General features: G+C 36.4%; 2 protein-coding genes across 8 annotated transcripts in view; both read left to right on the top strand.

Annotated features, from left to right (window-relative positions):
* LOC108025720 (protein sprint) overlaps positions 1–26,645 on the top strand; it is a 120,279-nt gene that overhangs the window by 20,143 nt on the left and 73,491 nt on the right. Inside the window, exons 1-2 of one of the 7 annotated variants that reach the window (XM_017096284.3) lie at positions 22,206–22,336; positions 25,707–25,900. The exons of 5 other annotated variants lie outside the window; for them this stretch is intronic. In XM_017096284.3, the coding sequence (XP_016951773.1) occupies positions 25,848–25,900 (53 nt within the window). In that variant the 5' untranslated portion in view covers positions 22,206–22,336; positions 25,707–25,847. Of the gene's footprint in view, positions 1–22,205; positions 22,337–25,683; positions 25,901–26,645 lie in introns of those variants that run through there. One more of the 7 variants, XM_050889419.1, reaches the window with a different exon arrangement.
* LOC108025722 (MICOS complex subunit MIC13 homolog QIL1) lies at positions 8,452–9,382 on the top strand. Its single transcript, XM_017096286.3, has 2 exons — positions 8,452–8,539; positions 8,609–9,382. Exon 2 carries the CDS (start codon positions 8,666–8,668, stop codon positions 9,176–9,178), a length of 513 nt encoding a protein of 170 aa, XP_016951775.1. The 5' UTR covers positions 8,452–8,539; positions 8,609–8,665; the 3' UTR covers positions 9,179–9,382.

Raw genomic sequence — 26,645 nt, 5'->3', positions numbered from 1 at the left:
AAGCCACCCACAATTTTCCCCCCCAAATTTTCCTCCCATACTTCGGCCACTCATTTGGCCATTGTCAGGCGGCTGCTTCTTCATTGTCGTCGCTGGCGTTGTGCAAAGTTTTATAAAGTTATGAAAAGTCATTCAAGTTCAGCCCACCTCGCCAACCAGCCACCCCAGCCAGCATTTTCCCCAGACGAATCAACGACTTGGCGACTTTCGAGCACTTTCTGCTCATTTTCCCCTGGAAAATTCTCAGTTTTCCCGGGGGCAGGGTGTCGCTGCGCTGTTGTTGTTGTTGTTGTTGGTGCCCAAGCTAAACAATAAAGCCGTCAAAAACGTGCATCGTCTGCGAGGACACTTTCGGGCTCCTTGGGTCCACCTGCTCCTCTCCGGCACTCAACATTGTCATCTAAGCTGCAATGACAAGTTGCTCCTGCCACACGGAGCAGGAGTCGACGGCAATCCGGGGCACTCTAAAACGATTTTCTCAAGCGTGCGGCATGCGAATTATCGAGGAATAACCATGGTCCAACATAAACTTGAGGAATTCGAGTGCGACATTGCGTTCGCCGTGTAAACCGATTTGTTTTTCCCATTTCAATCACTTTAAACACTTTTTTTCTAGGAATAAGTTAGCCTTGAAACTTCTCAATAGAAACTCACTCACCCTTATTGCACAAATTTACGGGTATTTTGTCCAAAAAAGCTGTGTTTTGGCTGACATAAGACGAAAAATGTCAAAAAAAAGGTTTTAATCAGTTTTTTGGCTGCCATAAAAAAACTAAACGTCAGAATGATGAGTGTCATACCTCGTTGAGCTCGTTGTTTAATTTTCTATCTATTGGCATTCAATCTATTGGCATTTTTGACTTTTCAGATTTTTGGCAAAAAATCATGATGCACCCCCTTACAAAAATGGCAAAAATGGGTCAAATAATAAATTTTTCTTAAAATGATCGGGATTGATAGCATTGGAAACAAGCTTTTTAAAACAGTCGGTCTTTTATCTGTACGCTTGGATTTGACGAAACTACGGGTGAAAAACTGGAAAGAAAAATCCAAATTTTGACCAAAATATGAATACCATTTTTCATCACTAAAAAACATTTTTTTTCGACTGATTAAAGAGAAAAATCAGTCGGCTTGAGGAATGTCATGCTAAAAAATTGAACATCTTATTATTTTGAAAAAATTGGTCAAAAATAAATGTTCCTAAAAGTGATTCGGATTTTTAGGTTTGAATTTAAGCTGTTCAGGACAGTGGTTCTTTCATCTGTACCTCTTGATTCGTCGAAGCTACGATCACGAACCTTCTAAAATGAAGGGTATTTGTAACTTAAATTTTAATTCTTATATTTTACATAACAATAAATAAATTATAGTGGGTCGTATAAAACTTCAAGATGCCAAACATTTACTTTAAACGCTACCTCACTAAACGCCTTCTTGTTGCCAAAACTTAAGAGCTCCCTTTTCCATTAGCATTCGTTGTGGGACAGCTGCTCCTCCTTTTGGCCACGCTAAAAGTGCACCTTTAAAGCTCATTAACTGCCCAAAGTTGCCACATTGTAGCCAGCCCACGACTTTAATGCCACTCCGTGCAGGGGCACCGAGAGTCTGGTCATTTTGCCCCCTCGACTTGGGTGCGTATCTATACCCACCTACATGCCACACTATATGTGCGTATGCCCGAGTGTCGCCCGTTTCCAGGGGCTGCAGTAAATAATTTTTGGCAGAAAGGTTGTTGAAACATTTAATAAAACCAATATAAATCATAACAAACACTTAGCCTGACAACAACCACAAAAACGGAGACGAGTGGCAGGGGGGCGTAGGTCGTGGGGGGAGACTGGGGAGGAGGGGGCTGTTCACAAAGCGAAACTAAAATTCCGAAAACGTTGCCCATTTTCGGCCGCAAAAACTTCAGGCAATGCGGACGGAACTGAACTGCGGAGAATTCCGCACCGTGGCCGAGACTGTGCCGTCCCTCCGTCCGGAGAATGACAAAACAGGGGCGGAGGGGGTTTCTTTTTTTTTTTTTTGAATGGGGAGGGAGTCTGGAGGGGTGTGAATCCCGTGCATTGCTACGCGTGAACGCACCTTTTGCAGGCACTGTGCGCCAGTGTGTGTCTGCGTGCCCAGTCGCACTGTGGTTTTCAGTTCTCTGAGAAGTGAAAATGGGAAAAAGATGGGGCGAAACCGACCCACCTAATGCTTTGAAAGCAAAGGAAAAAAAAAAACCAAGTAAAGCAACTTGATCTTTGGGTTTCAATTAAAAATGAATACTAGTTTGTAAGCTTACAACACTTAAAATGTAGTTTAAAGCTTGAACATTTTTTAGTATATCCCCAGGTGACTATTATATATATACAAAATAAACATTTAAAAATGCAAAATCCCTTTACTACCTATAGTTTGTTCAAAAATAAAAAATACATTTTAATAATCTCTTCAAATCTATATTTAAATTCTAAACCAAGATTATAAGCTAACAATAGTTTTAATATGGGTTTATGTTTTTTTTAGTATTATTATATTGCTTCAGTAAATTTTTAATAAAATTGTTTCTAAATTGCAAGTCACTATAAGTAAGAACAAAACTAAACAATAAATTACGATGGTTTTTGTTTTTTTTTAAAGAATTATTCATTGAACTTTTAGCTTTTCTTGTATCCATAGTTTTTTTTTGTTATTTTTATGGATCAGTTGCAAAAATAAAATAAACAAAATTGCTTAAAAATTTGAAAGCCCAATTAATAAAGAATAAACCTTAGGGGCTTAAAGACCGTTATAAAAAATTTGTTATTTTTACATTATTACAGTTTTCACAGAACTTCTACCTGTTGTGTATCCATAGTATTTTTTCTAGTATTTTTTTTTTAAAGATTAATTTTAAATAAAAATAAATATCAAGTACTTGTTATAACTTTGAAAAACATATAAATACCAAATATATGCCTAAACAATTAAGTTTTTCATAGGCTCCATGAAAGTTCCATATTTTTCCCCCTTTTTGAGAGTACTGAGGCCACTGTGCCCCTCATGCTTTGTCGCCTGTTACATAGTTCCGTGTCCGTGTCGCCAGCAGCAGCGGCAGCAACACCAGAATCATCCGCACAGCGTCAGGGGCAGCCCCATCGGCTTCCCCATGGCAACATCCATGCCAGCAGCAGTAGCAGCGGCAAAAATGTGCAAAAAATTAATTGCTGCGCATAAATCAAAAGACTTTGCTCCTGTATTTTCCCCCAGCAGCCCCTCCCCACTGCCCCGAAACACGCCCCTGTCTTTCGGCCCCCCGTCTGGCGGTTCTGCCCCTCGCCATGGTCACTTGTTACTATTTCTGATTTCCATCGGCACTCTTGTTATTCCAAAGCAGCGATACTCGGAGATGTAGCCCATATCTCAAGATGCAATTTGAAGGCTCATTGTTTTTGGTGTTCCGCTGCTGTGTTGAATGGCATCAAGGCCACTTTTGGACGGGGTCCAATGCACCGCCCGCCCATGCCTCCCTTTATTTTTGTATTTTTTTTTTTGCTTTTTTTTTATTTTTGCGAAGGTGTTTCAATGGAACTGCGAGGGCAAAAGACAAACAACAGCTGTTCTCAGCGCCTTGATTACCGGAAGTTTTGCCATAAAATCGCGAGCCAGAGAGAAAGAGGCGATGCAGACGCATAAAGAAGATATAGTTGCAATCCCCTGGGGAGGCCACCCCCTCGATTTGCCAGCAGCAGCAACATCATCATCATCGTCGTCGTCGTCGTTAATGGCAATCGTTTAAACACGCCTGATGGATGTGTTTTTTATGACTGACAAGCTCCTCGCATCTTTATTTACCGACTGACTGATGCGCACTGGGCCAATATTTCAGTGCATTGTTGCCGCACTTCCAAACGACCATATCGATGAAGTTCACTTTATGCATTGACCGCCAATAATTCATTCGATTAGTGCTTAAACATGTTGCCAATCTAAAATAAATCGTTTGTTGGAAAACAATTACGACTGGGGTATTTATTAACCCACGCAGTTCAGTTAGTAATTTATTCGTTCTTTACTGAATCGCATCAAAATAATCTGTGGAGTTTGTATCATATTCTTTGGATACCTGATAAAATTCGTTAGTTTTGTATACATTTATTTAATGGCAATATTTACTGACCCAATGATTGACATATTTTATTTATATTAACCAAACTAGTTAAGAAAAATAAAATACAAAATATATTTTAGAATTTCTTCTTCCTTGATATTTTCGGTCATATTAACAAAACATGCTTTAAAAAAAAGTAAAATGCAAACTATATATTTTAGATTTTTTTTTTGTAATTTTTACCTTATTTCAGCCAATATTCTTTGGATAATTACTTAATATTTTTTGTATTATTCGTTACCAAAATAATGATAATATTGTAACTTGTAAGTAATTTTTGCTATATTAAATTTATTGTACCCATTTATTTTAAAGTTTTGTATTTCTTATCCCAATCGTTGATAATTTCCATCTTAAAACAATATTTTGTATTTTTTATTATTTTACAAATCATTTTTTGGCCACCTTTAACATATTCTTGTCATTATTTGCTCTTCCAATTGAAGCGACAATCTCCTGTCGATTTCTTTTTTATTTCACACTATGTTCTTTAAATACTTTCTACATATTTTTGCCACTATTTATTCAGCCGATTGAGGCGCCTTTCTATTGATAATTGTAATCAAGCGGGATAATTGCCAAGACAAATACTACGAGAAAGGCAGTGGAAAACTTTTGCTGGCCACAATTTGACCTTCTTTCTCAACATTTCAACTCCATCTCGACTGGCGGGCCATAAAAAGCAGGCCCCCTTCGCATCGATTTGTCGCTACCATGCACTAAACATTTTTATGCGGATCATAATTCCCGGCCCTCTTGGCACTTGGCAAGGCCATTTGCAGCTGGCTTCTCTGATTGCTGTTTGTCGAGTGCGGTTTCTGTTGGCCCCCTGTTGCCCACTAAGTTCGAGAATAAACAATGTCTCGCTGGCCCCATGTCGCATACTGAATGCCGCATACCGAATATCACGTATACGTCATAGGTGCCGCTGCCGGCCCATAAAAAGTAACCATGCATAGCTGAAAAAGCAGAGCGGACCGTAGGTAATGCACCGGCGATTTATCAGCCCAGAGAGACAGTTTTCAGTTTTCAGTTCCAGTTTCGGTTTCGGTTTCAGTTGCATTCGTGGAGGCAAGAGCCAGACACCAGAATACCCAAATGCCGCCACAATTCAAATGCCATTTCGAAATAGTTGTTAAGCCAGGTCCCAGGGTGTCAGAAAAAAAACCAAATATAAATAAACAGCAGCCATAAAATACACAACATTAAAAAAAAAAAGAAACAAAACTTTAGGTGGGCTACTTGAATTTAGGGCTAAAAACAATTTTGAAATTTAATTTTATTCTATAATATTTAAAAAACAAATGGAAATAAATATATTAAATAAGGAAATTGGCTCCAAAAATAATCCAATATATGGTTTTTTAAATATATTTTAAAACGTATTTCAGAAATGCTGGAAAAAACGTAGGAATAATTAATAAAAATAATATTTCATTTTCCAAACAAATTTAGCTTAATTTTTCTCTACAAAAGTCTAAACATTTCTTCTAAAAAATGGTGAAAAGGCTAGACTTTTATTCATTATTCTTCTCCAAAAAAATACCATAATAGGTATTATCTAAGTCATAAGTGCCAGTAGTGTTTTACAAATAATTCTTACATACTCTTGGAGAAACTTGCGAACCCTGGGTCTTCAAAACTCTAGAGATATATATCATATAGAATGGGAAAATGGAGGCTGCATTCCAGACTGCCCAGAGTTTCAGCATTTTTTTGTTTGATTTTTTGTGCACTCTGTTTCAAAACCCAACCCAAAGCACTATGTGGTTGTCGGCTTAGCCCCGTTAAGCCCCACACTAATTACACTTGCGCTTTTTGCGGATCCACACACATAAACTCTGCTCACATGACTACCACATTTTTCTTGGCCCCGGCCACAAAAAACTCTAACATATTTTCATTTTCATGGTCAAAGTGTCAGTCGAATGGGTTTTTCGTTTGGGCTAAAAACCAGACCACGGGAATGAATGTACAAATTTTAAATGAGAGTTAGTAGCCCGTGTGTGCACAAATGGCGGGGCAAAATATGCAAATAAAAGCCTGGCGTCTCCGTAGCCGTTTCCGTTTTTCGGACAGCCCCAAAAGTTAAGCCCGCAAATCTTGATTTAATTTCCGGCTATTAAGCGGGCGGGAAAAATTCTGGGCTTGCAAATAGTTGTGGGCGGAAAAAAGGGAAAGTAGTTGGGAAGTGGAGAAGCTCATTAGGATCACAAAAGGGTCACGTTTTTGGTTGAAGATTTTTTTTTTCACCGAATCTAGAAACTTTATTTCAACCGGAAATTTAATGCAAATCTCGATGACAATTCCGAAGATTCTTTCGGAGCCCATCAGAACATGAAATAGACAGCCTAAAGTTTAATTGGAGAAGAAAAGTTGTGGTTTTTCTTTTTCTCTTTTCTTTCCTTCCTTCCAAATTAGTCCTAAAATTAATGAAGATTATATAAACCTTATTAAGGTATTAAAAAAAAAACTTTATAACAAACATTTGCTAATAAGATTTAACCAATATTTCTAGTCTCTCCACCTTTAACTTAAATATCCCAAGGATACCTTGCCGCATATTCCTTATCTAGCACGTGTAAGGCAGATTTCACTACGTTATCTTCCGTCCAATAAAGGCACGAGAAAAGTGATGTTTTTAGAGGCCTTAACCCATGCTGCCGGCAATTCCACGCCTTGCACCTCGGCCACGCAGGACCCATCTATTGCCGGCTTTATGGCCCTGCCAATGAATGGACACATCCTGCCTGGCCAAGGACCCTCGGCCACCTTTCCGCCCACTCTATTATTTATTTATAGAAAGTTGCCAGACTCACGCCTGGGGCCAAGAATTTGGTCCTTTGCTGCTTGGCCACCTCCATTCTGTGACAAATGAATTTGGGTCAAAAGTTGTGCAAATTAAAAAAGAACCAAACCAAACCAAAAAAGAAAACATCCTGTGGCTGGTGTCAAAGTTCCTTCAAACAGGACCTAAAGATTCGACTCGCCTTTGACTCGCCTGAGTGACATTCAACTGGTCCAAGTGCTGAACCGAATTGCAGTTTTATTTCCATTCACGTAGTCCCACACACGGAATGTCGTGCTTTCCCAAAAAAAAGAAAAAGAGTATAAAAGAGGTATAGTCGTGTGTATCGACTAACTGATACTTCTTAGTCTACTTCATCTTTAAGTTTTGGTGTACACCAATATACAATCAACAATATTATAAAGTTGTATTATTTAAACTATTATCATAAAAAAAAGAAGAAAAAGTTAAGAAAATTCATAGTACCGACTAACTGATACTTATAATCCTACCACCTCCTATTTTGTTGGTTTATACCAATAGAAAATCTACAATCTTCAATATTATACAGCTTTAAAGTTTAAATATAAAACAGTTGATTTCATATTATATGAAAAATCTAGAAGTACAGAAAACCTATAGTGCCGACTAACCGATACTTATTATTCAAAGGGAATCTTCAATATTTGTAAGTTTTATAGTCAGAAGAAAAACCATTTATTTTCAAACATATTTGATTGGATTACAGTCATTGACCCAAAAACAACATACCCTTTTTCTTTCACAATAAAAGGGTAGAAAAAACACATCAAAAAAGGGGGACACCAAAACGTTACAAAAGATTTACACCATCCAAACCTCAACGCCTTCTCCTGCATTGTGGGCAATACCATTACTTTTTCAGTTTGCTGGTTTGAGTAATGGATTAGATTTTTACTCACTTGTTTTGGGCTTCTGCGCTTCTCCATTGGATGATAGTGTTCGTTTTTTATAGCCCCCAAAAAAGGCTATCACGCCATTGATGAAGGGATGCAGGGAGGAAACTTGAAAGAACTTACAACTCCTGTTTTACCTAAAAACTTTAGCTAATGTGTTTGAAAAGGGGGCAACGGAAAGCATCCCTTCAGGCTTTAAAAATTAGTTTCAAGAACTTGATTTTTATTCTGAACTATTAAAAACTTTCTATATTTTCCTCAACGAGCAGAAGTTTAACCTTGCCATCGATTGCTTATGATTAGATGCCCAACTTTATTTGAGTCAATTATGGAACCTTTTACTTTTTTGATAAGCTACAAACTTTATATAACAAATCGAAAAAAAAAATTTTTTAGCTTAGATTACTATAGTTTTCTGCTTATTAATTGTTATCCTAACATTTTTAAATAAACCATTTGGATGAGCTAAAGATCTAGCATCTAAGTCAATTTAATTTTGAATGTTCTACATTTTTTAGAGACTTACATGAAGATATTACACATATATGGGACCTGACTTCTTTTTATGATTGTTTTTATTTCATAAAGTAAGCCTTTTAGTTCCTATCATCATCTTAGTGGATGTAGAACTTTCTTTCAATAAGTAAAATTGTAAAAAGCTGAAACGTGTTTGGTGTGAGTAAGAAAATCAAGTGTTTTACTATAAAGTTCTTGATTTCTGTTGTTCTGGCTTAAATTTCCCAGATTCTTTCGAGCAATTGTACTTATTCTGAATAGTAGTGATCCGGAACTGAGGCGACAATGATCACCACACTGATGGCACGAACGGCGGTGGTCTCCATCGCGGTCTACATGACGAACCGCGTGGGAGTTTGGGGCAAGACAGAGGAGACGGACCGCCTGCTCCAGCAGATCACCAGGGGTCTTAACCCATTATTCGGACTGCTGGGTCGTGCGCTACACCTGGAACCGACCAATCTGAGTGTGGGCGAACTGGCCCGGGAATACTACAACCAGGGTGTCAAGGGGACCTTCCACGTAATCCGGAACCTACCCAACTACTCCGAAGATCTGGCCGACGGGGCCAAGATGGCCTGTCTCGACTTGGTGGATAAGGCCAAGGAGCTGCGCCAACAAGATGCAGGATGGTGGAATATTGCCAGAGATAATGCCGAGCTGGAGAATCTAGCTAAACCCACAAATCCTGCTGCCGGAGATGGACCCTCCCACGAAGTAATCCTTATCGAGAGGCCGGGGGATAGAGATGGCTTTGCTGGGGATGGCGAAGTTGCCCTCAAGCCAAGGACAAAGTGAGGGTCTGAATACCACAAGACAAAAGATAAACTTCACCATGACTGGCCATCTGCTAAATCTAATTGTTCAATTTTTGGGTACAGTACAACTATTTAAATCAGGTCTTGAATGTAACTCACCAGTGTTGATACTCTGAAACTAATTTTCCTACAAGTAAAAGAAATAAATTGCAAAATTGCATTTCGTAACCTCAAAGATTGCTAAAGAATTCGCGTTCTTAAGCTTCAAAGGCAATTTTTGTTTAAGGTGTGCTTAAGAAATCGCTTTTTTAATCATTAAAGGACATTGCATATAAGGGAATCTAAAGAATTTGCTTTCTTAGGTATTAAAGATGCTCTAAAGAGTTTGCGTTCTCAAGCCCTGAATAACAGTAAGCCCATTTTGGTTCTCATAAGAGCATCAGTAGTCGTAGTTACCATCTTTTCTTTCGTATTTTTTTTGTATCTTTAACTGCTCCTACGCCCAGACACTCGGTAAACAGTGAGAACAGTCAACAGTCTATTAAAATGCCAGTCGAGCCGCATTGCCAACCGAAGTCAAGCCGTGCGAAAAAGGATTTTCCAACCCTTTCCTCAACCCCTGCCCAAGAAGGAAAACAGAAGCCAGTCGAACCAAACCAAATCAATCCAACCGAACAAACACCGAACCCTTTTCCCACTTCCTTTATCCAGTTGTTCTGCGTGTTGCTTAACATGCGTTTTAATGTGACCCTTGCGGGCCCATAAAAATGGGCTTTTTTACCTATGAAAATCCCCGTCATCCCTTTCTCTCAGGCACAATGTTTTTGTTTTGATATCCGTTACTTGTAGATTAAAGGGGATATATTTACAAAAAAAAAAGAAGTATTTTCTTGATACTTCCACTCTGCTTAGTATTTTTTCAAATATTTTCCATAATCAATAGGTTGAATCCAAATATTTTGATTTCGTTAAACACCTAACATATCCATAAGTAAAATACCCTATATACCATCATAATTCTCAAAAATGTTACCATATATTTGAAATAACGCCAAACACCTTTAGGTATGCAACATATTTTCAAACAGAACAGTTTCTTCCCTGACTTCGATTGATTTTCGCTTTTATTGTTGAATTGTAAACAGGTTGGTGGGTCATAAAAACGGGGACTACAGGTGGAGGATATGGTGGTCCTGGCAGGGTAGTAAATCCCTTCCTCAAGTGGAGGGAAATAAACTTTATGAACAGCCTCAGGCAATTGACACACAGGAGATTAAAAAACTAGCTTCAGGTCTATTTAACATAAATTTTAATAAGTTTGAGTTTCTCAACAAATTAAACTTTAAATTGCACTGCTTTTCAGTTGGTATACAAAAGTAATTTGGGTTTTCTTTAACTGCTTAAGCTTAATCTTAAATAAAATCTTAAATTTATTCTCTCCAGCTCTACCATCCAATATTTAAAGAATATCCATTGCATTGTTGTCCCAAGCATAATCCGCGTTGTATCTATTTACATATTTATCTGCGTTCTGCGGGATTCATTTCTCTGACTCCTGATGGAGGCTGCTGAAAAGGTTAGGTTAGGGAGGCCAAGGATAAGGATAAAGGCTACGTGCCGCGTCTTTTGGCTGACTCTTTAACCGCTTATGCCTTAGATTTATAGTCACGGATTTTATTTATGTCACTTTGCCCATCCTCACCGCTGGCACCATTTTTCTTTGCGGTTTAGCATACAAAACGTCTGGTCCTCGGGTTTTTCCGGTCCCAGCCCTTTTATTCTGCCACATTCTATTTCCTCGCTGCTCCTCTAAACGTTGCATAAAATCAATTTCCCTAAGTTCAAGTCCTTGATGATGAGGTAAAAGTGTTGTAAGTTTATGCCGCTCTAAAGCGTGGGCTCTGAAGTGGTGCACTGAACAAAAAGGGGGACATTTCAAAATGGCAGAGGGTCTAACATTAAAAAAGAACCATTTTTTATAAAGATATTATTATTCAAAAACAAATATTAACTTTACTCTTTCTCTATTTAAAGTAAGTCAAGAAAAATATTATTCAACTCTAGAAAACTCTAGAGTAATTTCTTCTTGAAAAACCGCATCAAGTTTACTTTCATCTCTTTTTTAAGTTCGCTGCTTCTCAAAAACAAACTGAAAAGCACTTTCGTCTTGATTTCTAGAATTCTCAATTTTAAGAGCATTTTTTCTTGGCTTGTTTTCGGTGTACATTTTTAAAGATAACTTTCATCTCTTTTTTAAGTTCGCTGCTTCTCGAAAAACTTACTTAAGAACATTTTCGTCTTGATTTCCTGAACGCTCTGTCTCAAATAAGTGAGAAGAAAATTTCTTCGCGGCATCTTAAAAAACAAACTCAAGAGTGCCAACGTCTTATTTCAAGAACGTTTTCTTTTAAAAAATTGAGTATACAATTTCTCGATTTTACAAAATTTTCGTTTTGCTTTTTGTCCAATTATTCTGATTGTGATGTTTATTTCTTTTCGCTCAGTGTGTGTTCCGTGTATGTTAGTCAGTTCTTGGCGGTGTTGTCGGCACAGCTGGCGCTGAAGTTCTCGGGGGTTTGGGGGTTTCTGTTTTGGGGGTTGGGGCTGGCATCGAGGGCTGGTGGGGGGTGGCACATTTGGCGCCCAGCCGAGAGCTGTCTTGCATATTTAAGTTGGCCGAACCCCCCTTTGTCTTGGGGCTTGGGGCGGGGGCTAGCCGAAAACTCCCACCCCCCACGTCCGGTCGGCCCGATGTTTCCGTTCACTTCTACTCCCAACTACCTGGAATATGCCAGAGTGTTCGCAGCGAAGCCAGCTTCATTAGTAGTCACTCTAGATGAAGAACCCTCGTCGCCATATTTTCATACATTCATTTGGCCACTGCATTCATTTCCGTTCACTTTCAATTCCGTTTATTAATGAACCGTCTTGATGCCGGATCCCTTTTCCGGATCTGCTACACTTCAGTCTCATCCGTGAATATTTTGTGCTAATTTCCGTTTAATTGTTTAATATGTTGTTTGCATTTTCTATTAGCCAAAGTTTCCGGCGCTCATTGTTCTGGCAATTATTATTTTCCGGCTTGCCACTTCGAAGTGACCTGTCTGCCAAATGAGAGTTGGGCCGGAGGTGCAGACTCAAAGGGATCTAATCGAGTTAATTGCCAAAATTAACTGAGAGCTTGTTGAAGAGTCTTTGGGTTGGGCATAGAAGTGGAGGTTTAAATAAGTGGGTCTTAAAGTTGAGTTCTACTCTGGGCGTGTTAATAGAATTTGTAATGGAGATACTTCTACTTAGCAAAATAAATGCATTAAAAGATATTTACATACTTCATCAAAGTAGATATAATGTAATTTTTAATAACCTTTATAATTTTACGCTAAACAACCCTTTAAAGTTTATCCATTCTTGAGAAGCATAACACAGCAGTCGATTTAGTCATGTCCCCATATTGAATATTAAAGCTATCGAGACGTAATTCTTCAAAAAGTATATTGATATATTCGAAAATAACTATTTGATATGTTGAATATACCAAATTGATATGTTTGATAATACCAAATTGGTTTTTAAAAATACCACATTGATATGTTAAAATATACCAAATTGATATGTTTGAAAATACCAAGTTGATATGTTTGAAAATATCAATTCGATATATTCGAAAATAACTATTTGATATGTTTGATAATCGCAAATTCATTTTTAAAAATACCACATTGATATGTTTAAAAATACCAAATTGATATGTTTGAAAATATCAATTTGAATTTGATATGTTTGAAAGTACCATATTGATTTATTTAAGAACATCTTTTTGATATGTACTAAAACACCAACTTGATATGATTGAAAATACCATATTAATATTTTTAAAAATATTAAATTAATATGCTTAAAGATTAAATGGCATACATCTACTTAGATTCTATAAGTTCTAATAATGTCAAAATCCATCTTTACACTCCTTTTTTATTTTCCGGAGACAAAGACTGTTATCATTATTCAAACTTCCCCCAAACAAAGCTTATAAATTTTAAAGATTTAATTTGAAAATTCATCAAAGGGGCAGGGAATTGATTGAAAACAAGTTAACTTCTGCCACAACCGAGAGTAAATCGAGCATTTCGCCCAGATCCCTTGGGATTTTGGCACCCCACCGGCAGCTGTTGTTTAACCAACTCCCGTGGCATTGGGTCTTAGCCACAGTTAAGACTTCATTTACATACGAGCCCCCCACTCCAGCGATAATTTAAATCATTTTAATGGCCCAGAAGCGAAGGCATCTCAGCTAATTCTCTCACAACTCCTAAGCCCGGCGAAATCCCAGTGCCATAAATGTTGGTGCGCTGGATTAGCGTAGTCGGAAAATGTTTTGGGGAAAATGGGCCAGGGGAAAAGCAAGAATCGTATGGTCTCAGCTGGCTGGAAAAAGTCGCCGGAGAAAGCCGCAGCCTCCTCTTTCTGCAGGCTCCAACTTGGTAGCTCCAGTCCTCACTTTCAATTATTCGCTTTCGCTGTTCTTGTTTCGGTTTTCCCGCTCCACCGATTTTCCGGGCTCTTGTTCTCTGGCAGTCGTAATAGAATAAAGTTTGCACCATGGGAATTTCAACTGTTGTTTTTCACCATTTCCCACCTGACCGGCTCCCCCCGTGCTCGAGGTCCCCATCCATTCCCAGCTGGAAAAGCGCTTTTCCACCCACGGAGACCGAGGACATAAAAAGTACATAGATCTCCGCCTGCCGGGGAGCGTCTTTAGCTTGTTGCGAACTTGTAATCCACTCAGACCCCCGCCTTTTTCCCCCACCTGTCTATTTTTCTGTTTTAAGTGTGTAATTCTTGTCGGTTGGATAATACACAAAATTCAGTCTAACTAATAAAAAAAAGAGAAGGAAAATAAATAATGAGAATGTAGTATTTTTCAGCTTGGGAAATTCACAACTAAATACAGTACGAACTACAAAAATAGTCTATGATTCTTTTAACAAGTTTTAGGTAGAATGTAATACTAAAATAAATGTTTCTACAAGAGCGGAAAGCTAAAATACTTTGGCCCAAAAATGACTTTAAAAATAATAGGTCATTATATTTTTTACAATAATATTAATTAGTGTTGTCTTGGTTTTTTGAAGTTTTTGAATCCTTTTTCCTGAGTATGTGGAAATTTCGTTAGCATTGTAGGCCAGCTACTCAAAACAGTCTTACTTTTCGCTGTACGCCTTGATTTGCGGAAACTACGTGCAAAAAATACCAAAAAAGGAGTATTCTTAACCAAAAAACTGAATGCCAAATAAATCTAGTCCTACCCCTTGAAAAAAATGAACAAAATTTTCAAAAAATACATTTTTCTGAAAGTGATTTGGGTTGTTAGCATTGTAAGCCAGCTACTCAAAACAGTCTTCCTTTTCGCTGTACGCCTTGATTTGTGGAAACTGCGAGCAAAAAACTACCAAAAATTGGGTATTTTTAACCAAAAAACTGAAATCCATAAAAAACTGATCATACCCCTTGAAAAAAGTGAAAAAATTTTCAAAAAATAAATTTTTCAGAAAGTGATTTGGATCGTTAGCATTGTAATCCAGCTACTCAAAACAGTCTCCCTTTTTGCTGTATGTCTTGATTTGGGGAATCTACGAGCAAAAATCTACCAAAAAAGGATTATTTTTAACCAAAAACTGAAATCCAAAAAAATCGGATCTTAAAAAATTACTTTTAAAAATACATAAAACTCCAAAGCTATTTAAAAATATAACATTTACTTAACTTAATTTCCCAACCAGAGCCCAAGTGTATTCACCTAACCCTCTATTTCTCATATTTATGCAAGCTTAACATTTATTTCTGAGGAATCTTGCCTGTTCGTTCTGCCGTTTCTCCCCCTATATGGTTTAAAATTTAACACTAAACTAGGGAAAGGCCTCGCCTCCGAGGGGGGTGTATAACTGCCTTTTAGTAGCGCTGCTTACCTACTTACGATGCCGTCTGCCGTCGTCTGTCTGCTGTCTCCTGTCGCCTGCTGTCTGCTTATTGCTTTTATTTATTTACTAGACATAACTCCAAACATCTCCAAGTCCCCCTGAATACCCCAACACCCGAAGCCCCTTCCCCCGAACTCGAACTTTGGGTAGTCATGTTTTTGATTTGTTGTGGCCCGACGGCGTTTTAGCAGTCGCAGGTGTTGCGGCCCTTCATTTCAGTGGTGTTTATGACACGAAGTTGAATTTTATGCCGGCAACCGAAAGTATGCAAAAATATATTTATGCCCCTGCATATATTTCAATACCCTAGCTAGGGGTACTTTGAATGTCTTCTTCTATAATTTCAGGCATTTTTTTAAAATAGATATTGTAATAATTTCTAATCTTAACTCAAATGTTTTTTTTTAACTTAACATTTGAATATTGACATTTCTCTTACAAAACATTTATTTACAATTTTAACTTATATTTAAATTTATTTAAGTACAATTTTAATGTCTAGGCCTGACTTTAGGTTTATACAAGACCTTTACTTAACTTTTGTTATTAAAAAACATTTATTTAAACTTTGAAATTATATTTAAATTAGTTAAGGTACAATTTTCATTTCCAGACCTGAGTTTGGGATTATATAAAAACTTTACTTAACTTTTCCTATATGCCTTTTGGCTAAGATATAAACAATAAGTTATTTTTTTGATATGTATAATACGTTTGTGGCATAAATGAAAGCTACCATTTGTTATAAATAAATTTTAACATATTATCCACCTATTATCTCTCAATTTCATATTCATCTAAAATCCTTTAATAATGTTTTTTCTCCTCCTTTAAAGCACATATTAGTAACTATTAGAAGTCCTAAACGGGTCTCCAAAATAATTCCCTATATAAGGGTATTTGTATGTTTGCTCTGTTTATTTTTCACAACCGTACCCTCCGGTGCAAGTATCCGTAGATACAGATGTATCTGTATCTGCATTAGTACACGCTTCTGTATCTGCGCTCGCATAAAAAACATGGCCTGAAAGTAGGCAACACAACGTTTTTATTCGCCCATAATGTTTTATATTATTTTGTGGGGGGGGCGGCAGTCGAATCACCATTGGAATGTTCGAATTTAGGGGATAAATCGAATGGAAATCGCTGGTCTGCCCGGGGCGACTGGTCAATTAAATTGCTGACCGGCCATTGATGTGCTTTTGATTTGCCTGCGCTGGACACAGATACAGATAGTCCGGATAAGATTGGAGCCATGGATCTTGGGCCGTAAAACTAATCAACCTTAAATACGTTTTCGGGCCATCGGAGTTAAGCTGCTCAAATGGCGCATGCGACATGGTCTGGCCGGCAAAATACGGGCAGCAACTAATTAAGTAATTACTTTTCGCTAATTAAACGCAGGCGGCAGAGAAATTCAACTTCAATTTGACTTGATGGCCGTCGCCGTGGCCGTGACTCTCTGTCCATCAGCCTCGCACTTTTTTCGCCCCAGAACTTTGGCCATTTTGCTCATTTCATGTGGATCGATTGAATCGACGATGCTTAAATATTAATGATGAAACGGGGCGAACTACGAGTAGTTCTCTGGCTGTTCTGGTCCTTTCATAAGCGAACGAGATGGGCAAAAGTTTGCCACAGCTTCTGCAACTCGGTGACTCATGATTTCGGGGGGCCAAAGGTCGCAGGGTCTTAGTTGGCCAGCAGCATAGGCCACACCTGCTGGCTTGACCAGGCCTCGTCCCTAGCCATTTAGACTAAAATGATTTTAAATTATTCAAGGCGTACGCCCAGGTGTTCCTTTAGATTTGCCCTGTCCATAATGTCGCCAAAAAGCTTGTTAACCATATTTAATATATATTAATGTTGTGTTTGCACATGCAGACTTCACCCAAACCCTTCGAAAAAGAACGTCTGAATTTGAAGTGAAGCGAATAAATTCCTTCAGGCTTTTCTTAAATGATTATATTTTAGGGCATCTTACTTATTGGAATCCATTTTTCTTCTTTTAAGTATCTTTTTATTTTTAAAATATAAACTCACGAAAAAGTACTCTGGCTTTATTTGGAATTTTTGTTTACATTTTCTAAACAAAATTCTTTTTTTATACCATTTCTCTTTTCTTTTTAAAAAATTTCTAAATGATTATATTTATTGCATATTTTAATGAAAAAGATACCATTGCCTAAAAGTCTTAAAAAACGAATTATTTATTATACTTTAGTATTGTTTTGACATAATCATAAATCATAAGTAATTTGTACTTTAAATATATATTTTTTAATAATAATAAACATAACAAAAATCAGTTGTAAATTTTATGAAAATTAAAAAATTAAATATCAAAAAAATATATATATAAAAATAATAAAATACACTCCAGAAATGTCATCCAATTCCATTTAGTAATATGGAACTTTAAAAACCATTGAAAATAGTATGATACCATAAAAAAAGATTTAAAAATAAAATAAATAATCTTACAAAAATAGTTTTGAGCCCATTAAATATTAACATTTAAGTTAATAAATATAAATAAATGTAGACAACTAAAACCCCTTATAAAAACGTTGGTAGAGCCCTTCGAAGCGACAAAATTCAGAAGCTGGTAACTTAAGAGCCGGCAAATCCGAAGAAAAGAGTGTCGGCAAAATATCAGACACCATAATTAACTTGCTCATAACGCGGCAACAAAGGACGACAGCTCGTCGCGGCGAAAAGTGGGCGGAAGTGGGTGGAAAATGGGTGAAAGGGGGGGTTTTCGGGGTGGCAAGGACGAGCAAGGGAAGAAGCAGACGCCAGATGCTGCCCGCTGGAGAGCAACAACAACGTGGCAAACAAAAAGGGGGCAGCGTTGCGTGCGGAAGAGGCGTGGCACTAACATTGGATAATTTTTTTCCGCCGCACATTATTTTTTCCCCATTCAGCCAGCAGACATTTGCCATTTTCGCTGGAAAAGCCGTGCAGCGAAGTGCTTTAAAAAGATAAAAGCCATTTATCACGCATGCACACTCAAAGCTTCTAAGAAAACCGGGGAAAGGGGCGGATTTTAACCCCGAAATACAGAAATACAGGTGCAGGAATCGAAATATATGGCGGGTTTGAAAATATTGAGAGGGGAATCCCTCCATTGAACTGGCTAATCCCTAAATGGAAGTTTAGAGAGGCGGAAGATATTATATTATTTGCAAATATATTATATAAATAATATAAAGCCACACATTAATTAATTGCATTTTTAATAGGTTCAGGTTCAGACCAGATTTTGAAGTAAATATAGAAAAATTAAAAGACTTTCAAGTATTATTTTGGTTACTATACTTTAAATTCTGAATAAACTTAAAGTAAAATAACCTCTCAAGATCATATAATTTACAAGGCAATTTAATCAGAAATTTAGGTTAGCAAAATCCTAAAAAAATATTTTTAAGCCATTTCCAAGGCCCTCGAACACAGATTTTGTAGATTCTAGACCCAAGGGGAACCATTTTATAGGGGTATACATATGGAGGAATATATTTCCCACAACCTCCGACCTCTTGACTAACGGTCACATCGTGCATATAATTTCCGGCCTAAAAGCATGCAACAGTTTTCCGCCTTTTCCGCCCGGCTTTCGGCCACTTTTCAGTTTGGCTTTTCAATGCACGTAGCAAAAGTTAGCCAAAGTCATAAAGCACTTTTTTTTTGCCTTCATCTCCTTTTTGCTGCCAATTCAATTTGTTACCATTTTTTTCCTCCATCTGCGGTTGCTCCTGAGTGTGTAAAAGTGTTGCGGTGTAAGTCGGAAAATCGTAAATAAACAGGAGAGGAAAATTGGAAATTTCTAGGAATCAGCTTCACTTTCTATTTATAGCTTCCACTTTGATTAAAAAACAATTTTATCAATATAATGTATGAAAAATATGATTTATAAAAAAAATAATTTATAAACAAAATAATTTATAAAAAATATAATGTATAAAAAGTATGATATATAAACAAATGTAATATATAAAAAATATAATAAAATATAATAACAATATATAAAAATGCAATCTATATTGTGGTATTCAAAGGAACATTATAGGTATAGTTTTATTTTGCTAAGAAAATAACTATCTATGCTCTTTTATAAATATATAAAAATGCTATAATGTTTAGAAATTTACTTAAAAATATATTTTCATCCTGATAACCAAAGATCTTGGTAAGTTTTAGATAAACTTCAGCGATAAATTGAAATGGACCCACTAAATATGCGGCATCGCCGTTAATTTTTATCGCATTCGCGTGTCTGGCATGCATGCCTCACTACCAAACCGCCCACCGCCCACTCCCCGCCCACTGCCACCCACTGCCGCCCCCTGCCACCCACTTCCACCCACATAGACAACAGGCAGCACGCAACTGAGCTGAAAATTGCTACTTTGTCTGCCGCTCTGCGAATCCAGCATTCAGCAGCAATGTGGACTAGTGGGTTAATATGTCTATCACTTTTATATGGCTAGTTGACGCTGCTAATATGCGTCTACCACTTGCAATTGAAATGGCTGAAAGTCCCGAAGGTTTTCCATAGACGGCTTTCGATTCCGCGGATTGCGCAAGTTGCCGGAAAAGGTAAAAGAGAAAAAATGTAGAAAAACATTGATGGGTTTTGCCTTGATATGACAGTGAAAAAGGGAATTCTTCGTAGAATTATGCATGGTTTTTAAAAAAGATCTTACAAAATGATAAGGACTTTATTTAAAAATATATTAAAAACCTTTTAAAAGTTTTTGGTTTTAAAGATTTATTTTAAAATATATTAAAAACCTTTTTAAAGTTTTTGGTTTTAAAAATTTTCTTAGAAAATAAGAAACATTTTGTAAATTTAAATATTACTTAGATCTAAATTTTTTTCAGTGCAAATCAACTCCATAGAATTTGGTACTGAATGTCAAAGGGATCCTGAGATATTTGAGATATTTTTTTTTAATTCTATGAAAAACAATTTCAAAATGTTAAATTTTATAAGTTTTTTAAACCTAGCTGAAGAATTTTGTGCACTTAAATATAATTTAATTCTTACATTTTTTCAGTGCATATTTACCTTTATAAGTAAAAATATCTTCAATGATTATTCTAAACTATTCTTTTGAAGTTAAAAATATTTTTTTAGGTTTTTTTTAAAGGTTTTAAATGGCAAAAAAAATATGTAAATTTAAATAAATTAAAACGGAAATGGTTAAGATACTTTTTTTATTTTTCCCCCCCTTTTCATGAATTTCTCTGCAACTTTTACTCGCCGCAACTTTTCCTCCACTTGCCACAATTTGCATTGCGAATTTGCGGTTGCACTTGTTACTCGTTGCCCAGCGCCCACTTTTCCGCCCACCGCCCACCTCCCACCGTTTTCCCTAACCCTCTGCCGCCCCTCGCTTATTGGATTATGCGCTTTCTCTTTCACACACTTCCGCATTTGCCGCGCGAAAAAACTGGAAAAGGCCATTGGACAGTGGAAAAACCAGACGCACCGATGGAAAATCTCCGAAGACATCAAGAAAAGCCGGTCAAGCCGGCCTGAAAGCTCTGAAATAGTTTAGCTCAATTGGATTGCACTTTTCCGAGGCGGCCGGGAAAAGTGGCAGCGGCAGCAAAGTTGTCTAATTAATTTGCATTCGCCGATGTTTGTGGCCTCGCTTATCGATTTAATTGCCCGTCCTCCAATTTAAGTTGATTGAACTTCCAGGAGAGCAGTGGCAAGAGAGAGTGTGCAGATCGGCGGGAGAGCAAGCGGTAATTCGAGACCGGGGAGAGCGAGTCCTTAGCCCACTCTCATTTCCTGGCCAACTCTTTCCGCTCGCTGGAAAATTCGCACAGTGGCTGCGATCGATGGTCAAAGTGATCAAAAACTATAGTCCCGGGAAAAAAATTCAGCTGAACAGAAAATTTTTACAATATTTGAAAAAGTAAAAGAAAACTGCAAGAAAGGGTTTCTTTTGTTTTTGCAATTTGTTGAAAGAAAAAATTGCTATCAAAGACGAGATTAATATTCGGGAGAATAAGTCTGACTCATAAGGTTCCAGTCAAATGGTATTTTTTTGCATATGCACAGTGGGTCATTAAAAGCAGAATTAAGAACAAAAAAAGTATACTAAAATATACAAATTTGTGAGGAAATTATTAATACATGCTAATATTTGTGAATAATTAGCTATGTTATATTTTATATATATAGTATGAGGCATATTTGATATTCGAACTTTTTCGTTTGATAAACACACCCATTTGTTTCTAATAGAATAAACTACAAAATGTATAAAAAATTACTAAGATTAATACTTAAGAGAAATAGTCTTAGTCATTTGCTTTTAGTCACACACTTTAAAACTTTTTTTTCTATGCACAGTGGTACCAAAAAAAAACAAGTTTTAAATATAAATAAAAATATAAAAATTCATAAAGTATTAAACATTTTTTGGTAGATACTACCCTATATTAAGCAATATTGCTTTGAAATATTTTTATTATTTATGATAACTATATGATCTCAGAACTTTTTTTTTCCTGTTAAACGTTCCCATATTGTTTTAGTTTTTTTCGGTTTCTTTTTCTTCTCTTCAAGGACATACTAAGCTTGATTTATTTAAGATAATTTCATTTTTTAAGATAATTATATGATCTCAGAACTTTTTTTTCCATTTTAATATGATATGTTCTGTGTGGTTCCTAAGTTTGATTTTTGGTCTTTCGAATTGTTTCCTTCTCCTGGAAGACATATTAAGCTGTATTTATTTAAGATAATTTAATTTTTTAAGATATTTATGTGATCTCAGAACTTTTTTCCATCATAATATGATATGTTATGTGTGGTTCCTAAGTTTTAAGTTGGTTTTTGGTCTTTCGAGTTGTTCCCTTCTCCTCGAAGACGCAGTTCGCCCGCCTTGAATGTGGATCTTCCGCCGAGGCTTCTATTTATAACGCCCGCCACTTGTGAGTGCTGCGGGGCGATCCGACACCACGGTGCCTCTTGGGGCCCCGACGCCTGTGCCGCTGCCCAAGTCGATGCCGCAGTTGCCTCAGACCCGTCAGTCACAAGAAAACTTTCGATGCGAACGCGCCGCGCATCTCCACGGTCTCCGTCGTCGTCGCTCCGTTTTCTGTGCCTCTCGGGGGGCACAAGGTGTACGAATACGATTGCGATTAGCATTACGACTGCGGGTACACGAGTTCGAGCCCCTCGATCGCGATCCACAGAGGTGTGACCACTGCCCCTGGGAATCCTCCTACCTGACCCCAGCCCACAAAGCGAATCCCCAGTGATTCAGCGCGATTCGCTTGAAGTTCGCCAAATCGGATGCTTCTTTTTCGCCTGGGAGAAAACAATGTCACACCGAAAAGAATTTGGGGCGATAAGGGAATGACGTTGACTAATAGGGATTTTAAAAGATTTTGTATATTGAAGTAGAAAGTCTTTAGAATATTCAAATCATTTTGGTGAAGTTTTAGATCAATGAGAAGGCGGAATATATTATGACAAAATATGTAATATATTATGACAAAACTAGATATTATTTTGTATAAAGATACTTGGTTTACAGTTGTTATAATACATTTTTAATATATTTTTATATTGAAGTAGAAATTCTTTGAAATATTCATATCATTTTGAGTTCGTGTTGATCACTCTCATTAAGTTTTAGATCAGTGAGAAAATGGGTTATATTTTTAGAAAAAATCCATGAATATATTATCCCAAAACTATATATTATTTTGTATACCTTACGTACTAAGATACTTGGTTTACAATTGTTAAAATAGATTTGTAATAGATTTTTATATTGATGTAGAACTTCTTTAGATCACTCTGGTGAAATTTTAGATCAATGAGAACGTGGGGTATCTATGTAATATAATATCCCAAAACTAGATATTATTCTGCATAACTAACGTATTAAGATACTTTGTTTACAATTGAAATAATAGATTTTTTATAGATTTTTATATTGAAATATAAATTCTTTAAAATATTCATATCATTTTGAGTTTATGTTAATCACTCTGATGAAGTTTTAGATCTATGAGAAAGAGGGGTGTATTATAAAAACGATCTATTAGTAAGTATATTACCCCCAAACTAGATATTATTTTGTATAATTAACGTATAAAGATACTTGTTTCACAATTGTTATAATAGTTTTTTAATAGATTTTTATATTGAAGTAGAAATTCTATCATTTTGAGTTTGTGATAATCACTCTAATACACTCTAGATCATTGAGAAAGTGGGTTATATTATTACAAAATATCTATAAAATATATATTATTTCAAAACTAGACATTATTTTGTATCATATAAGTATTAAGATACTTTATTTAGATTTTTAAACTCGTTTTGATGGCCCTTTTTTGGCATGCACAAATTAAAATCAACATATTTGCAACCCTCTTTATGTTTATTGTTGCCAGGGGTGATAGTTAGGTAAAAAAGGGCAAAAATAATATAATATAGACCTTTTCTGTAACCGAATAAATTAAATTAAAGCGTATAAACTAAGGAACGAAATCAAGGAAACATGTATCTTCTATTACCGCACTTGTTCCCATTGCAAAATAGGCCCGAAAGTCCCCCACTTCGGGGTCACCTTTTCTTCGTGTGTGAGTGTTTTAACGCTTTTATGATTGTGCTGTAACTTGGCTAACGGTTAACGGTAAACCGAGCTGGCTAACAAAAAAAAAAGTGATGATCATGACGATTATAGCAAAGGAAAGACACAGAAAAAACACTTTTATTTTTTTGACAAACGACACAGCGAAGCGTAAAAGAAACAAAACAAACGAAATAAAAAGAGAAACAGCAATGGTAACAACAAACGAGGCAAATTAAATTGCAATTTATGTAATTTTTGTTGCCAATGTGGCCGGGTCATTGGCATCTTGGCCCCCAAGTACGAGATCAAATTGAGCTGGCAAAAAAAGGGGGAAAAGCCGAGAGAGAGAGCAGGAAAGATTAGATCGCCATGCAGATATGAAGACCAAATTGGGGCTCTTAAGAGCCTCAAGACTGCAGAATTCTGCGAATCGGTCGGTTCATTAATCACATGCCAAACGATCGGCAGACTTTAATCGCTAACAACCGACAAATGACAGATCCCGGCTTCTGGGCTGCTCTTAATGGATATATCTGTGGAGAATCTGCGCAGTGTCCATCAAAGGGGGTCTCTCGCAGCTCACTGAGTTCCTTTGTTCAGATCAAATAAGAAAACATGAATCAACTAGTAATCACTATTAGTAAGCTTCATAAAAAATCCTTAGATATTATGTATATATAGATAGGTTTTAGGTTCATGTTAAATTATGAAAATATAACAATTTAAATATATATTTTATGAATTTAGAAAGATCCCTAATATTAATATCCCAGTACTTCTCACAGTAGCACAGTTTAGGAAGATTTTTATAACCAACTTTAAAGGCATTTTTAAAATATATTCACCTCAAATCAATAATATCATATCATATCATATCATATAATATCATATAATATCATATCATATCATATCATATCATATCATATCATATCATATCATATCATATCATATTATATCATATCATACCATATCATATATCATATCATTTTATATAATTTTATATCATATCATATCATTTTATAACATTTCATATCATATTATATCGAATCCTCTGAAAATATCAATATCTCTGTTTTTTTCATATATTTTAATAATTTGTTGTTGGTTGTTATAACCAAATTCAAAAGAATTTCTTCATACTATGTCATATAATATCATATTATATCATATCATATTATAACATATCATATTATAACATATCATATAATATCATATCATATTCTGTTAAGATATCAATTATGAAAATCTTTGTGTTTTTATTATATATTCTAATAATCCAATTAGATTTAATCATACCCCTAAAATAATTTATAGTTAGATCATTACATCTGTGTATTTAAATTTCTGAAGCATTCCCTAACATTTCATTTTCTCTATTTTAATAATCTAATTACATCTAATCACACCTTTAAAATGGTTTTTTATAACCAATTAATAAAGAATTCTTCGAACATTCACATCATATCAGACGAGTACATCATCACATCATATCATGTCCTCTGCGTACTTCGAAAATTCTCAAACCATTTCCACTTTCCGATGAACTCCATGTTAGTCACGGCTTATTAATTTGCTAATTTACAAGAGATAGTACGACATCGGGCGTATATAGTGTGTATATTCCCGATGAATCAGGCCGAAAAGAGCGTGACAAAGGCGGACCGGCGAATCGCGTCGCGTTTTCCCTATCGCAGCGCATTGAAAAGTGTTGATCGCAGTTCCATCTTTTTGTTTCTGTTCAATCTTACATTATTTTGTGTGTTGTGCCCCAAGTGAAACGAGCCCATGAAAATATAGTATAAATATCCATAAACGAGCAGTTGTTCGGCACTCGCCGGGTTTGTGTATTTTCCCGCGGCAGCCCCAAGATCTTTGAGGCGACTCCCTGTGTGTGGGCGTCTGCTCAGTATCGCGCCCCTCTATATATGGTGTATATATCTTCTGATTAGTTTAATTAAAGCGTATTTCAATTGGCCAGTGCGCAGTTGCTGTTAATGCCACCGCCGCCGTCTTTGTTGCACCACATTTCCTGCGGTTTAAAAATTGAAAACAAAAAAAAAAAAGAAAATAAAAGTAACAGAGGATCCACCATTGCGGAGGCCAAGAAAATCGGGAAAACATGACAACGACCAGCCTGGGCAGACAAATACTGGAAAAGTTCTTTCCGTTTCGGTAAGTGTTCGAGGAGCATGTACTTCTGTGTCGACGGGGCCCAAAGTCGGCGAGCCTATCAAGTGAAAAATGCCAAAGTGCCAAAAATAAATATGGGTCAGGCGACGACGACGTTGCGTCGGGACGGGAAGCGCCAAACTCATAAGATAGACAATAACGCGCCCCCCATTCGCTTCAGTTTTATATTTCACTCCCGATCTCCTACGCAATCTCCCACTTTTGGCAATATTGCTATTTCTCTGGCACCCATAAAAACCGATTTATAGATGGGATCGCGACCAAAATGTACGCCCAAACTCCCAGTTGTAATGTTTATACCCACAGTTAGAGAACTCATTTGATATCATTGTATATTCATGTTTATACAATCTCCAGAATCCATAAAACCCGATTTATAGATGGGGTCAACAGCCTAAAAATATACCCCAATATTTCCAACAATACCTTATATAAGAAGATTTCGTAACTAACTTTAGATCATCGTAATCAAAAACCTCTTAAAGGATTTTAACCCGGAGTTTTGGTTTTAACATTAAACAACTCCTTACGTTTTTTTAACAAAGAAATATTTTAATCATTTTTATAATGATTCTTTTTATCCCCAATGTTTTTTAACACAATCTTATTTGTAAAATATTTTTTAACACACATATTTAAGGGATATTACCAATCAAAGGACTATCCTTACTAAACCCATTTAATTGGTATGATGATTACTTTCAGATTTTTGTATATTATAGTTTTC

This window comes from Drosophila biarmipes, chromosome X (genome assembly GCF_025231255.1).
Source record: "Drosophila biarmipes strain raj3 chromosome X, RU_DBia_V1.1, whole genome shotgun sequence".
NCBI classification, from domain to species: domain Eukaryota; kingdom Metazoa; phylum Arthropoda; class Insecta; order Diptera; family Drosophilidae; genus Drosophila; species Drosophila biarmipes.
The sequence above is the reverse complement of the archived record's forward strand: the minus strand, read 5'-3'. Positions and strand labels throughout refer to the sequence as shown.